This window comes from Eptesicus fuscus, chromosome 6, assembly GCF_027574615.1.
Source record: "Eptesicus fuscus isolate TK198812 chromosome 6, DD_ASM_mEF_20220401, whole genome shotgun sequence".
NCBI lineage: Eukaryota > Metazoa > Chordata > Mammalia > Chiroptera > Vespertilionidae > Eptesicus > Eptesicus fuscus.
In genome coordinates this window covers 104,630,672-104,646,562 of record NC_072478.1, presented here as the reverse complement: position 1 = coordinate 104,646,562, position 15,891 = coordinate 104,630,672, and the positions used below count along the sequence as shown (strand labels likewise).

Below are 15,891 nucleotides of genomic sequence, written 5' to 3'. Positions count from 1 at the left end.
CACGTGTTGTCCGAGGGTCTGGGGGCGCTGGGGTTGGGGGTGGGGGTCACCCAGGGGGGTCCCGTGCTCACCGGAGCGCCCCTCACTCCTTTCACCCGCATCCTGGGAACCACGTGGGGCTGCTGCCCGCCGCTCAGCCTGTCAAGCGAAGCCCGCCCCCGGGGCAGGGGAGGGGCCGGCGGGAGGCGGTGGGCTGTGCCGGGGAACCAGCGCCCCGCGGGTGCCAGCTCGGCTGGCTCTCTGCCTCGCGGTCCCACGGGCTCTTGGGAGGTGGTGGCCAGCGTCCGGGCGGGCGGCGCAGGGCCCTGCCCTGAGGGGCCAGGGGTCGCCCAGGGGGCACCGGCGTCTGGCTGGGGGGAGGGGGCGGAAAGTAAGCAAAGGGGAGATGCCCTTTCCCAAGGCGCCGCCGCGCGCCCCAGAGCCCTTCCCCGATCTCCTCCGCCTGGACCGTCTCTAGCCTTGGAGGCCGAGGAGCAGCGCGGGCTCTAAACCCGCCGATGACCCCGGTGCGCACCGGGCAGGGTCAGGCTCGGCTCCGGGGCGTCCTGGAGCTGCGCTCTCCCAGCCGCGGGCGCAGGGAGACACCCCAAGGCGAGGTAGGTGCTGGCGCAGGGGCTGGGCTTGCCGGTAAAGGTGCGATCTGCTCAAGTCTTGGCATCTTTGCTTTTCAGGGCGTTTGGGGAGCTGCGCGGAGCCCGGGGTTCGGAGGAGCCTGGCGTGTATTTTCAGCTGCGCCTCGGCCCGAAATGTGACCGTAATTGACTAGCTCGGGAGAGGCCTCCGGGCTCTGGATGGAAAGCGTAGAGCGTGCTGAAAAGCCGCTGCTTCCCATGGGACCTGAAGGGCCAGCTGGTGGCAATGACAGTGACCTGGAGCGAGGGGGTCAGCAGACAGCCCTAGAGAGCAAGCGGCTCCTTCCAAGGGGGTGACTCGGGGGACCGGGGAAGGCTCCTGCAGAAAACGCCAGTGAGGTCCTGCACCCAGGGCAGCAAGGGGCTGCCTGACCCCTGACCCCTGACCCCTGCTTAGGAACCTGAGGGACATCAGAGCCCCCCTCCCGCTGCTCTCCCCGGGAAGATGAGGACTCTGAACACCTCCGCCGCCTCCACCATGGACAGGGCCGGGCTGGTGGTGCAGAGGGACTTCTCCTTCCGCGTGCTCACCGCCTGCTTCCTGTCGCTGCTCATCCTGTCCACGCTCCTGGGGAACACGCTGGTCTGTGCCGCCGTCATCAGGTTCCGGCACCTGCGGTCCAAGGTGACCAACTTCTTCGTCATCTCCCTGGCCGTGTCGGACCTCTTGGTGGCCGTCCTGGTCATGCCCTGGAAGGCCGTGGCCGAGATCGCCGGCTTCTGGCCCTTCGGGTCCTTCTGTAACGTCTGGGTGGCCTTCGACATCATGTGCTCCACGGCGTCCATCCTCAACCTCTGCGTGATCAGCGTGGACCGGTACTGGGCCATCTCCAGCCCCTTCCGCTACGAGAGGAAGATGACGCCCAAGGCGGCCTTCATCCTCATCAGCGTGGCCTGGACCTTGTCTGTGCTCATCTCCTTCATCCCCGTGCAGCTCAGCTGGCACAAGGCGAAGCCCGCCGGGCCCTCCGGGGGCAACGCCACGGCCCCGGGCGAGACCGCGGACAACTGCGACTCCAGCCTGAGCAGGACCTACGCCATCTCCTCCTCCCTGATAAGCTTCTACATCCCCGTGGCCATCATGATCGTCACCTACACCCGGATCTACAGGATCGCCCAGAAGCAAATCCGGCGCATCTCGGCCTTGGAGCGGGCGGCCGTCCACGCCAAGAATTGCCAGACCACGACGGGGAACGGGAAGCCCGTGGAGTGCGGGCAGCCGGAGAGCTCCTTCAAGATGTCCTTCAAGCGGGAGACGAAGGTCCTGAAGACGCTGTCGGTGATCATGGGGGTGTTCGTGTGCTGCTGGCTGCCCTTCTTCATCCTCAACTGCATGGCGCCCTTCTGCGGGACCGGGGAGACCCAGCCCTTCTGCATCGACGCCATCACCTTCGACGTGTTCGTGTGGTTTGGGTGGGCCAATTCCTCCTTGAACCCCATCATTTACGCCTTTAATGCTGATTTCCGGAAGGCGTTCTCCACCCTCTTGGGGTGCTACAGACTCTGCCCGGCGACGAACAACGCCATCGAGACGGTGAGCATCAACAACAACGGGGGCGCGGTCTTCTCCAGCCATCACGAGCCACGAGGCTCCATCTCCAAGGACGGCAACCTGGTGTACCTGATCCCGCATGCCGTGGGCTCCTCCGGGGACCCGCAGAAGGAGGAGGCGGGGGGAACAGCCAGGCCCCCCGAGAGGCTGTCCCCGGCCCTGTCTGTCATCTTGGACTATGACACGGATGTCTCTCTAGGAAAGATCCAGCCCATCACACAGAACGGACAGCACCCAACCTGAACTCCGAGGGGACGCCTGCCAGCCATGCTCACCCCCAAAGCGAGAGGGGGCGGGGGGTGTCTCTGGGGCTTGCTGTGCGTAGCAAAGGGACGGTGAGACTCGGGGTGTCAGGCGAGGCTTCCTCTGCTGCTTTTCCTCCAACACAACTAACTCTGTGTAAACATACATCCCGGCGTGTTTTCCCGTGTTCTTCCCGGCGAATCGAAGAGCCACACATGTTGGGGCGAGGGCTCACACGAGACGTGTCGTTGGCTCCAGACGTATTTTTAGAAACCAGTCCTTTATCTTAGGACTCGGGCAGAGAACCAACAGTGAGCAGCTTCACGTAAAACTTAAACCGTTCTGGGAAGGACGTGAGGAGGGTGGAGGCGGCTGTGTGTCACAGGTGCTAACGGTGGCCGGAGCACAGCTCTCCTCGCGTGAAGGTAGGTGCCTGCCTTCCTCGGTGATTCCTCCAAAGTAACTGAGCCTTACAGCGCGACTGCGATTGTTGTTGTGTTTGTGTTTTTTTTCAGAACCGAGAGATGCTTTGTGGATATCGGTTTTATTTATTTATTGTACTATAGGGATATTTTTAACTTATTATAATAAATCTATATTATCATATTTAACAGGATACACGAATGAGTTATCTGAGACCTTCCGATCACATGTTTGTCCTCTTAACTAGCACTTTATAAGCCAAGGGCACACGCACACGGCCCCTCTGAGACGCTCGGTGCCCGTGTGTCGCTTCCCGCAGCACAGCCAAGACTGACGGGACGGAGCCTGTGCCGAGTCCGTAAAACCCCCGGGCACAAGCAAAGACCAGGTGAGAGCTGACGGGTGCTGCGAACGTCCGTCCCCCTGAACACGGTGAGGAACTTCAGAAAGCATAGCTGCTCCTGTGTTCAGAACCTTTTAAGCGACCGAGACCTGATGTTCTGTAAATACCTTTTCAAAAGCCGGTGTAAGAAGAAGCCAACTCGCATTGTATCATCTCAGTGGTAATAAAAAGCACATGCCGCTTTGTTTGTGTGTAAAATAACCGGCCCTCTCCGTGTCTTCTCTCAGCCCACGTGTCAGAGAGCTTTTCTGGGCCACACAGGGGCTGTCCTGGCTCTGTGTGCAGTGCGGACGGCAGGTCTCCCCGCTCCCGCGTCCGGCAGCCGTTCCCCCCGCCCCCCCTGTGGACAGAGGGCGCATCCCGCCCCTCCTCTCACCAGGACAGACCACGGCTGCTTCTGTAGTGCTTTCATCTGCATTTAGAATCGCTTTTTAACAAGTCTAAATGTTAATGGTATCCTAACAACTAGTGCCTCATGATCCTTCTCCGGTAAGACACTTCTTTCGGAAAAAAAACAGGAGACCCTGCTCTCTGGGCGTGCCAAGCACCCCGAAGCCACCGGTGTCGGACAAACGCGAGCCCTCCCGCCGTGCTCTGGGTCACGTTCCTCTGTCACCAGCAGGACTGCACAACAGCTCCCGGTCACCCTCGCGAGACACTGGTCCCTGCGGGGCACGGCGAGAGGATGCCTGTGCCGCGGTGACAGCGCTTCCTGGCGGGTGAGCCGCGGACTTGCCGTGCGGATGAGGCGGGGGGACGGGAAGCACGCGGCTGGCCGTGACCTCCCGCGGCAGGTCCGTGTGGCCTGTGCATTGTGGGTGTTTCCTGCCTGGACTGCTGTATGCTTTCTCACATCTAATAAAACTATTTTGTGAACTCACATCAGCCCCGAAGGAGCCGTGTTGCATTTGTTCAATGTGCTTTAAGGACAAAAACGTGTCAGCCCTGCGAGTCAGGAGACATGGGGATTTTTAAGGCTCTGTCCCCTTCCTTCTTTGTAATGCGTGTCACGGGGGCCTGGCAGCGTTTAAGCAGGAGATGTGTTTGATCCGGGCTACATACTCTTGTTTCCTTCTGCCTTAAAGACTTCCCTTATTTTATTTTATTTTTTTAAAAAGAAACCCTTCCTTATTTGAGGAATTACTCTACTTTTCATTTCACAGGTTTGAATGATTCCTGAAAACCTCTGCGTCTGCGTTCAAAGTGCCGGGGACTTAGCTGATGTGAACAGTGCAGAGCAGGCTGTGGCTGCTGTCTTATTTTGGACTCTTACCCGGTGATGGCCGCGGTGTGCGTAGGGTTTGTTTTAAGAGTGAGTAGAACAGAAGGTTGTTGTTGTTTTTCCTGGAGAAAATGCACAGGTTGTAATGCCGGGCTTGTCCAATGTCTTACTGAGCACCCCCCGCCCCCTCGATCCTGCCCAAACTGTTTAGTGAATGTGCGAGCCCCTCCCGCTTCTTCCCACCCCGCAGAGGAGAACGCGGGGGCCGCGGGGGCTGCGGAGCTGAAGGGTTAAGTTTATCATTTGGAACGTCCCTCGGCAGATGGTGTCCTTTTAAATTCCATATGTGCCGTCCCCAGGCTTTGGCATGTAATGGACATGTCTGGAACGAACGCCCGTCACGCGTGAGGCCTTTTCTCTCTGCCTCAAAACTTCCTGCGTCTCTTTCTTGTCTGAAGTTTTATTTTTTATTTTTTATTTTTTAATTGGAAGTCCAGCACCACCAGCTCCCACGTTCAGGGCTGTCACGGTCCAACCGGTGACACGGGCACAAACGCCTTCCCCCTGAACTGTGTTGGCAACGAGTGACAATGAAAGCTGGATCCAGAAATGATGCCACATCGGTACTCAATTCAGTGTCCCGTGGGCAAGGCTGCTTTGGGCTCCTGCCATGTTGGGCCGATCAAGGGTCGGCTGGGAGATGCTCGTTCCGCTGAAAGACTGTTAGAGAATGTCACTCACAGCCGTAAACGCAGAGCGACAGCGACTTTCCTTTCCTTCCTGACGCGGGGACCAGCCGCACACGGTGCGTGTCTGTGCAGCGCCTTGCAAGGCTGAGCCCTTCCAACAGAGCGGCTCTTCCCCTCCGCGCTGAGGAGCCCCTCCTGGTCCCCAGCTCAGAGCCCCCGCGAGGGGATGGTGGGAGGATGTAGGACGGGGGCCGAGCGGCGGAGTTCATTTAGGAATGGCTCCGCTTTCCCCTGGGACCTGGGCAAGTCACAGCGTCTGAGGCTCAGTTGTCCAAACCCACCGAACGGGAGGAGCCAGCCTCTGGATTAATGTGCCAGAGAGGGGTCCCCTCAAAAAGGCGGCCAGTACCTGGTCCAGCCTCGGGGGGTTGGGAAGGCTCCCTCCCGGGGAGCTGCATCCTGAGGCGCCCCCAGCGTCGTCCCCACGGGCCTGGGACGCAGGCCGCCCAGGCGATGCTCTGGCAGCCCCGGGTCCTCGCTGCAGCTGCACTTTCAGGCTGTGAGCGTCCGCGGAGGTCTGTGCGTCCCTGAGCCCGTGTGCCCGTCTGTGACATGGGGACAGAGGTGCGGGCTGCGGTGAGGGTCTCTGAAGCCTCGGTCCGCGAGGGCACCGAGCAGGGATCTGGGCTTGGAAGGGGCCGGTGACACGATTGCGTAGTAAGCAGGGAGCTGCTGCCCCCGGCTTCTCTCACGCTGGCTTGCAGCAGGTGCACTGACGTGGAGAGAACAGGTGGCTTGGGATTCTCCCCGACACCGTTTCCTGTGGCCACAGTTACCTGGTGCTCCAGAAGGAGAGGCTTTTGGCAGCTGGGTGGTTAAGACAGCTGCCTACTGACCACTCGGCATTGCCGAACTGAGTCCGTCCGCAGTGTTTTCATCTGAAGCCTCCTTTCCTTGCGGGATTTGTTTCAGGGATCGAGTGGCTGGCCGCCGGCTCTGGGCCGGGGACACCAGGACCTGCTGCCGCCCCAGCGGGTGCCTGTGATTCCCGAGGGAACGGGCCCAGTGACGAGGAGCCGCGACTCCCGCAGCTGAGAGGCGCTCTGTGGCTGCTTTGGGTCCCCTATCAGCTGTTGAGGACTGAGGGGAGGGGGAGCATCACAGCCCGAGAACCCCTCTGCATGTCGTTACCGGGCCGGGGAGCCATGTGGCCTTCGGTCCTGTTAAGTAACCTGCATGTGATGTGTAGCATCTTTAAAAAAGCAGCATTTGGCCTTGAGTCTGTTACATCATCCAAGATTTGGGAGTTGTAATTTAAATAGTATTAGAGGCTCCGGAATAATCTCTGATTTGAAAGGGTTTAACTGTTTAATCGCTAGGAGGAAACGGATAAAACCAGTTCAGTCTTTCCCCATGCGCAAACACTAGATGCTCTACCAGCTCCCCACATCGGTCCACGCGTCCAGCCACGGAGAAGGCGCCCTCGGAGCCGTGTCCTGGGGAGGGAGCCCACCCCCCGCCTTCCACAGCGGGAAGGCCCGCAGAGGGGCAGGTGGTGGAGGGTCCTCGGAGGACTGGGGTGTAAATTTTCAATGCAATCTAAGTTTTCTTCTAAAAGATAAATGGCTTGGGTAAACCACACTCCTTGAAAATAAGGCGTGTTTTCTTTTTCTTTCTTTCTTTCATCTCAACAATAAGGGGATTCGGAGAAATGAGTTTTAAGATACTTTTTGGCTTGTCAATACTAGATCTGAGATCCACTCTGGGCGAAATAAGCCTGGTAGGTTTCCCCTGCTAGGTGTCCCGCGCCTCCGTCCTCTCTGCTATTGGGACGTGAAAAGAGTGTTATTCATCAAGGCACACGTGACGGAGGTAGGCCCTCGCTCAGCATTTCCTGACGACTCCCAACCCCTTTCAGGGAGAGAACACGCCGCTTGTGGCAGGCCCTTCACGGTCAGGCCCCTCGGTCCTTCTCCCGAGGCTGTGAGTGGATGGAGAGTGGAAGCGTCTCATGGCTTAACCCTTGGTCGGACGGAGGAAGGAATGACCCAGGCCAGGCAGGGAGCGCTGAGCCGCCACCCGGTGAACTTTGTCTCTGGGTGGTGGGTGCACGTGGCCTGCGTTCCCTGGCGTGGGACATGGCTGTGTAGAGGTCATTGTGCACACACATGTACACACACACACACACACACACACACACACACACACTCTATGGGTGTTTATGTAGATCATGGATGCCATTTGCAGTCAGCAACCTGTGGTGAGCACATCCTACAGTTCAGGCCACGTGCTGAATGCTAGAGGTGGGTCATACTGTCTCGGTGTTTTTTGGAGCTGAAAGTGGAGGCAGAGATGCAAATAGGTCATCACCAAAGAATGTTTTAAAAGTAAAATGTTTGGAGAAAGAAAATGGTTTTTTCCCCCAGGTGATGCTCTACGGAGTCCCAGCTCCCTGGCACCGGGCCAGCACCGTCCATGCATTCTCTCACTCCGTCTTCACGCCCATCTTACAAGGCGGGCACCATGGTTATCATCCCCATTGCACAGATCAAAACAAGGGATATTCAGAGAGGGCAGGGAATGGGTCCGAGGTCCCACAGCCCGGGAAACACGGGGCAGGTTTGAACGTAGGCCCGTCTGCCTTTAAATCTTATTCTTTCTGTCAGAAACCTGTCCTGTTTACCAGGAACTAATCCCAACCAAGAGAGGAACTTGATAAAGGGGGTTCCAAATCACCTCAAATATGGTGGGTTAAAAATGCTCTTTATGATGGACATTTTTTTAAACAATTTTTTAAAATATATTTTATTGATTTTTTACAGAGAGGAAGGGAGAGGGATAGAGAGTTAGAAACATCGATGAGAGAGAAACATCGATCAGCTGCCTCTTGCACACCCCCTACTGGGGATGTGCCCGCAACCAAGGTACATGCCCTTCACTGGAATCGAACCCGGGACCTTTCAGTCCGCAGGCTGATGCTCTATCCACTGAGCCAAACCGGTTTCGGCTATGATGGACATTTTAAATTGTTTACAAATGTAGATAATAAAACCCTGCGCTCCCATTCCGTTATCTGGGTTCAAACATTGTCAAGACTAAAGAGATAGTGTTTGAGCAATGACAACAGGACAAATAGGACAGAGCACAAGATCGAAGCCAAGAAGATATTTATTTTCCCCAAACGTGACCCCATGTGGGGCTCAAAGATAACAGGATGGGGAGATGGCATATTCAAGGGTTGAGATGCTCTGTGTTCGGGGGTCAGTTAGATCAGGGCACACTTACTTTAATTCAGAAAATATTTATCTACACCTGCGCCGCTGTGGGAGGGGTGTGGGGCGGGGGTGAGCGGGCGGGTTGGTGCTGCTGGGGGGGATGTGGGAACGGGCGTGGGCGGGGAAGGCAGTGGCGGGGAGGCGGGCTTGCGGGATGGACGGGCGTTGGGCGGAAACGGGGTGAGACGGTTGAGGTAGGAAGCCCAGCACCTGCAACCCAGAGCCCGGAGTGGGCAGCGGGTTCATTTTCCCGACACGGGCCGCGGAGCGGAGAGGGAATTTAAATCCCGCAGAAGGTGGGGCCCCGGAGGCCCAACAGGCTGTGGCCTCCATTGCTTTGGGGCAGTTCCATTCTCTGCCGGCCCCTCTCGCCGCCTCTGACAGTTAGCACGTGGGAAGGTGGCCATCGCTGGTGTGGACAGGAGCCCTTCCCGAGCTCACGCCCTCCCGGCCACGCGCACCCGCTGCTCTGCTGGCCACTCTGCCGGCGCCCTCTGCTCTCCTCCCCACGGTGCACCCCCCTCCTCCTCCTTCCTTCTCCATCCGCCTGCGCCTCGTCTCAGGTGCCAGCCTCACGAGATCCCTCCTGGGCCTGGCCGTCCCCAGGCTGGCGACCCACCCTCCCTCGCACATGCGTCCTGCGATGTGCCGTCTGTCTGTCCGTCCATCCATCTGTCCTGTCTCCTGGTCCTCGGGGGTGTCCTTTACAACCCGACTCCCAGGGCCCAGCGTAGCCCGGGCACAAGGAGGTGCCCGGTTAACACAGTTTTTAAACACGGGGGCGAATTGCTACCTTTGCGGAAGGTTTAGGTGGCTGCTGATTATACACCTTAATTTTCACTGCGGGGCCGACGCCGCTGAGGTGCCAAGGGCTGGCTTTCTCTGCTGACTTCGGTTTCCTCATCCCTGGCACGTCGCAGGAAGATCACGGAAATCGTCCGTGAACGGCGGGCTCAGGCCCCCTCTCCCACCGACGTGCACGGACAGAGCGTGATCAACCCTGTCCCACGAGGAAGAGCAGATGTCACCAGCGCGCTGCGAGGTGATCTGGCCACACGCACGCGGATTTGAGGCTGAGTTTTTAGGCCAGAGGTACTTAGCATTGCACACATGTTGCCTGTAATTAAGGCAATGCCCGGCCCCATTGGGACGATGCTGCTTTAACACAGGCTGCTGTTTGCTGCTCCGCTGGGGAGCAGGGGGCGCGGGGGAGGCAGCTCCCCGCTAATTCTGCCGAGACAGATGTGGGCTTTCCCAGCCGGCTGCTCGGGCTGCTGTGAGCCCGGGTGCTCCGAGGATTAGAGGGGCTCCACTCGGGGAGGGGCTGGGGCAGCGAGGCGGCTTTGTGTTTAAAGGGCCCGCTCACAGGACTTGCAGGGCAAACACGCATTTCACTGTCGACTTTTTAGAAAGCGCCCATGGCACCCGTACTGACATCGGAGCCGACGCGCTTGCTGTCGGGGACGTACACTTTAGAATGTGAGCGCTGCGACGGGGCGGCGCCGAGCGGAACAGCAGCCCCTTGGGTCTGGGATCCGGGATGGGGAAGCGCACTTGGCTGCTCTGCTCACGGGGCTGCTAACTGGGAGGGACATCTGGTAGGAACGACCTGTGAATGACCCACGTCCTACGTGGTTCAGGGTACGGGCTCTGGAAGAGGGGCCGCGCGCACAGGAAAGAGACGAGACGAGAAATAATAATTTGGAAATTGGGGGGCCAGGCGGGAGCCCAGGAGGACTCCGCTTGGGCTCCGGCCTTGCCATCCTTTTATTCAATTCGGGATCCACCTATAGCCCTTAGGCAGGCAATTTCCAGTGACAGGCAGACTATCATATCCGTAAGGATTTACATGGCTGTCTGGTGGGGAAGTTGCTTCAGCTACCGTTGTCTCCACTAAACAGTGGGTGTACAGCCCTGACCTTTGCCAGGGCTCAAGGGTCACCAGCCTTCCGGGCTCCTGGTCCACACCTCTCTGCTGGTGAAGACAATAGGCGGCTTCCCGCGCAACCAAACTTGAAAACGTGCTCACAGTGAGCGCAACTCCACGGCGAGGCGTCCGGCGTGCTGACCTCGCCCGCTGTGCGCTCAGGGTGCCTTGTGCAGGATGCAGCTGGGCTTGGAAAAGCCGCTGGCGGCAAGCTGGTGTCCAGGAATGGGGGACTGGATGGCCACAACACGGGGTCCACGGCGCGTGAGTGAACAGGAGGGGAGACCCACACGCACTGCGGCGGGAGGACGGCCATGAAGTGAGCGAGCAAGTTATAAAGCAGCACGGACGGGCCCAGCCCTCACGGGGCCCAGTGTGAGAAGCGTGTATTTCCCCCGAAAAGACATCGACAGGGAGGCGGGGGAAGAGCCACCTCCCTGAGCACAGTGGTACCTCTGGGCAGGAGGGCGAGCTCTGGGGAGCGCCAAGGGGCGGGTTTCACTGTTGACTTCGTATAATTCCAGGCTTTTACCCGTAGCTGGTGTTGACGTGTGTCACACGTGCAGGTAGAACCATCTCTAAGGAGGCACGCTGACCCGGGCCGCCGGCAAACGGAGCTCTCGCCGTGGCTGCGGGGCTTTGGCATGTCCTGGAGAGAGTGGGCAGGACTGGACACCGTACGCGCTCAGGGCCAGGTCTGTGGGCGTCCGAGCCGGCCTGGCTGAGGCTGGGCGAGGCCAGGACGGGCTCCAAGCGGCTCCGTGACGGGTGCGCAGCGGGGACTCCTGCTCCGCCTGCTCCAAAGCCCCTGGACACGACCCTCCTCCCCCACACGGGGTCTGTTTCCCCACGAAGGGGTCCCTTTGTACTGAGTGTCCACTAAGCCCAGTTTTGGAAGGATTTGGTTGCTCAATCGCATCTCAGGTCGGAAATAAACTGTGGCCCTGGGATAAGGTAAAGCATTTTGGCTGTTCCGCTTCTGGGGAATGGCGAAAAGCCTCACAGTGGGGTCCCCGGGGCCCCCAGGTCAGGGTCCCTCGTGAGGACCCACAGGACGTCCTGGGAGGGGCGAGAGCAGCCCTCCACCGGCCTGGGCTGTGTGAGACCTTTACAGACCCGCCCCCTCTCACCTGGGCCCCGGAACCCGTCGCAGTGACATGGGACAGTGCTCCCTCTCCCTTGTAAATACCATTTTGTTGATGCAAAAAAGAATTTCTAAACGTTGTTTTGAAATGACTCATGATTTCACTTTTGCGGCTTCTTTGCCACCCTCAGGGGCCAGCGCACTTCCCCCTCCGGCCTGGAATACCGTGTGAGCCGGAGGGAGATGTGTGTTCTGCTCTCGCCTGGCGATGACTTCTGCACATTCTATACACAGAAGAAGGCCACGTGGCCCAGGCAGACCCAAGCCCGGCCTGCCTGCCTGCCTAGTGCCTTAAGCTCACGGTACCTCGCACCTGTAGGTCAGGCCCTGCCCTGGAGACGCCCCTGAGGTTACCTGCAAAACCCCCAGCACCCTTATGAGCGAAGGTCCTGCCGAGGAGCTCACGGACGGGAGCCCGCAGGGGACCCACGGGCCCGGGCTGTCTCTGCCTGAGGCGCCGTCTCCAGGGCTGGCAGCAGCCGCGCCGCCCTTCCCACCACGCGGCCCCGGTTCCGGGATGATTGAGTAATTGGAGTTTTCGGGAAGAAGAGCGAGTCCTCTTTTTCCATCCAGCTGAATTAATCAGTGTAGGAGGCAGCGAGACTGAGCCGGGTGAGAAGAAAAGTCGTCTTTAACACGAACAAAAGGGATGTGGGAGGCACGAGGCAGGAGTGGCTTAGTACTCGTGCACGGGCTAAGGATGTGGCATGTGAAGTCAAGGGCAAGGAGAAGTTTAGTTTCAAAGAGAGCTCGGTGGTCTGAGGAACGGGGAAGGAGCTGGAGTTTGTGGGTGCTTCTGTGTGCCAGGCACGGTGCTGGGCACTTCTGCATCTAATGCCGCCTTTACTGCCCAGAACGAGCCTATGGAATGTCCCCACAGCCTGTGGGTTCCTCCTCCCACCTCTGCCCACTGCACGGTGATGCTTCCCAGGGGAGGAGGGGGGGGGCTCTCAGAAAACAAGTGGGGGGCCGTTTGGAAGGGCACACAGGGTGGGGCCTGGTATCCCAGACTGAGGGTGAGGTGTCGCTGTCAGGCTTTAGAAAGACACGGAGGAAGAGAATGGATGTTCCAACGCCAGTCCTCATGGGCAGGGCATACCGGTAAGTGGGCCCTGGGGCTGGGGCGGGGGGGCTTCCTCTAGACCAGACCGGGGATGTGCAGAGGCCAAGGTATGGTGATGGAATGAGCTCCTTGGCCTTGTGAGAAGCCACTGGGCCCAATGTCCTGACCCCCTACCTCTGTGCATGGCTCCCTAAGAATTTAGGGGAGGTTTAGTTCCAGGCAGGGCACATAGCATTATACCTGAACTAGAGGCTCGGTGCACGAAATTCGTGCATGGGTAGGGTCCCTAGGCCTGGCCAGTGATCAGGATCGATCTGTGGGGTGACCGGCAGGGCAATGGGGTGGGGGAGGGACCCGCTGGCACCTGCCTTGGCTGGCCTGGGGCCTGCGGGCTGGGTGCAACTCCTGCATTGAGCATCTGTCCCCTGGTGGTCAGTGTGCGTCATAGCGACTGGTAGTTCCCCAGGTTGTTCAGCAGTTTGGTCGATTTGCATATGAGGCTTTTATTATATAGGATGCTTTCTAACACAGACGCCCTGGGTCATGGGTCATGCATGCAAGTGTGCAGGTTTGTAGCATGAATCAGGAGAACTGAGTTGCTCTGGAGAGGAGAGTTTTAGTGCAGCAATCACGGCTGAGAAAACACTTGGAAAGAGGGAGTTCTTTACCCCCCATTCCTTGTCAACGCCCCATTTTGCATCTGGAAGAATTAGTGGAGGACCAGCCGTGGGGATGCCTGTCCGAGGTGGAGATGCCCTTGGCATTATGAGTCCTCCGAGATGCAGTAGTGTGGCCCCACCAGCCACAGAGCTAGACAGCCCATGTCTTGGGCCATCTGCTGGGCCCAGACCTTCTGACGGTGGCTGCCAGACGTGCCTTCTGAGACCGAATCCACACCCTGCGAGGAAGAAAGACATTCCCGTTGGGTAGGATGGGAGGCTGGAGTTGTTCCACTTACAGTAACGTGTCCAGTTGCCTTGGACGAGGATTGAGCTCTGTCTCATTAGTGATCTTTTTGCTGGGGGTGGGGTGGGGGGCTTGCATGGAAGGTAAGTGGCGAATGTATTCTGGATACCAAAGGTAAAGGATGTTCTTCTGTGTTAAGGCCTGGCAGGCACTCCTTATATGTCCCGCAGCACTTAGCACAGAATTTAGTCTGCAGTTCAACGTGGTCCTAGTTTAACGGCTTTGGCAGCGTCACCCGGGGAGAGGCAGAGAGAATGGCCTCTGTGAATATTTGCTGCCGGTGGGTGAATGTGTGAGTAGGTGGGTGAATGCGTGAGTAGATGGGTGAAGGGTTGAGTAGGTGGGTGGTGGATGGGGGTGAGTGGACGGGTGGGTGGGTGTGTGAGTGAGTAGGTGGGTGGTGGATGGAGTGAGTGGACGGGTGAATGGGTGAGTAGGTGGGTGGTGGATGGGGGTGAGTGGACGGGTGGGTGTGTGTGTGAGTGAGTAGGTGGGTGGTGGATGGGGTGAGTGGACGGGTGGGTGTGTGAGTGAGTGGCTTGAATGGCGGACATAACAGCAGAACTGACTGTGGCCAGCTGCTGTGTGTGTGTCTGGCTGTCGCCACTGTCCATGGTGATGGCACTTCCGAGTCTCTACTTGTGGGCGCTGTTCAGCTGGACGGTGAGTCTTGAGGGCAGTCGTGGGCACCCAGCCCATCGGCTGGAAGTGAGCCTCGCTGGGCTAAACCCAACTTCCCGGCCATTGCCCAGCCACAGTCCCTTATTGCTCTGAGCCCAGTTTCCTCGCCTCCCAGGAGGATGAGAACCCCTGCCTGTCAGGGTGCATGTGCGGATTAAATAAGGCGGCAGTGATGTCATAGCTGACACGTACAGGGAGCTCTCCCGTGGACCAGGAGCCGTGCTAAGCGCTCCCAGGCCCCAGCTCACGCACCCCCGTGAGAGAGGCACCTCACGGTCATCTGCAGAGGAGCAGGGAGGCGGAGAGGGCCAGCGACCGAGCCCAGGCCTCCCCGGGCGGGCAGCTCTGCTTCCGACCCAGCCAGGCTGTTCCGGAGCCTGCGGCCAGGCCTGTGCGTCCTCTCACATGTGAAAGGGCTCAGCACAGCCCCAGGCCGTGGTGGGTCTCCAGCACCGGAGTGAGGAAGCCCCTTGCCCTCGGTTCCTTCGTTCCCCTCGATGGCAGTGGCGGCCGCCCCCGGGGCCAGCGCTGGCCGGAGGCGGGAGAGACGGCTGGCGACGTCGGTCTAGGCCAGCCGCCCAGAGCCCCTCAGCTGTGACTTACCTCGTTGCGCTTCAGCTTGACTCTTAAAAAGGGAAAGACACAGCTTTCAAGACGTCCCTTCCCTTGGTCCGGGCTTGTTAAGGAACAAGAAACACATTTACTCCCCAATGCCTGTGAAGGCAGTGCTGGGAACTACTCTGCAATTTGGGGGGCCCGGCACTTGACAACAGGTAATAAGACAATCGCTTTTCAAAAGCACGCCAGGGGCACGCTCGCTGTTATTGTGATTGCATTCTCTGTGTATATGGGCGAGGTGCAGGGGGCGGTGGGCACATGCAGATGCTTTCCTGCTGTAATTCCCGTTGCTGTCTCATCGGGAGCAGATGGCTCAGCACTGAGAATCAGAATCGGCTCCCACAAACGAAGCAGGCGTGCGTCTCCGTGGCCAGGCCCGGCGCCTCGGGAGGCTGGGTCTAGCCTCGCTCGCCCTCCGCGTGTGACCCTAGGCGAGCCTGTCCCGCTCCAAGCCTCAGCCTCGCCGCCTGAAGCGATGGTTTGGGGAGTCGCTGTGATGATCCCGCCAGGGGGGGTCCCGTGTGCTGTGCGTCCCGAGTGGGGAGGCGCTCGCTTTGGAGTGCACGGGGCCAGCGCCGGGCAGACAGGACAGGCGTGTCCGCTCAGGTCTTGCTGAGCCCTGGGTTTTCATCCTCTGACGCGGGAGTGAGGTTGAGCTCGCCTTTGCCACCGGCCCTAACCCAGCCTGGGGTGTCTGCGGGGTGGGTAAGGCCTGGGGCTGGGAAGGGACTGCTTTCTGCGGGTCTGTGAGGGGCGGCGGCTCTCACGCTCCTGTAACGTGTGGGAGAACGGGAGGCAGTCCGGGTTCTCACTCCCCCATCACCCACGTGCTTTGAAATGCGCCTCTTCGCCCCACGAGCGGTCTCCTTGCACCCGTCAGAGTGGCTTCATCAAAAGACAACGACCACCAAGGGCTGGCGAGGGTGTGGGGGAGGGGACCCCCCTGGCCCCCCCCCGCGCACAGTTGTCAGCTGCTCGCCCACCTGTTGTCTCTGTGCTCTCCTGCTGGAACGGCCAGGAGGTAGTTGCAGCAGAAACCGCGTGGCGGCCAAG

At 59.1% G+C, this 15,891-nt stretch overlaps 1 protein-coding gene across 1 annotated transcript; it reads left to right on the top strand.

The window, feature by feature from the left end:
* The first annotated feature begins 1,077 nt into the window (after nucleotides 1-1,077).
* DRD1 (dopamine receptor D1) lies at nucleotides 1,078-2,427 on the top strand. The gene has a single exon (XM_008147591.3). It carries the CDS (start codon nucleotides 1,078-1,080, stop codon nucleotides 2,425-2,427), a length of 1,350 nt encoding a protein of 449 aa, XP_008145813.1.
* The last annotated feature ends 13,464 nt before the right edge of the window (nucleotides 2,428-15,891 follow it).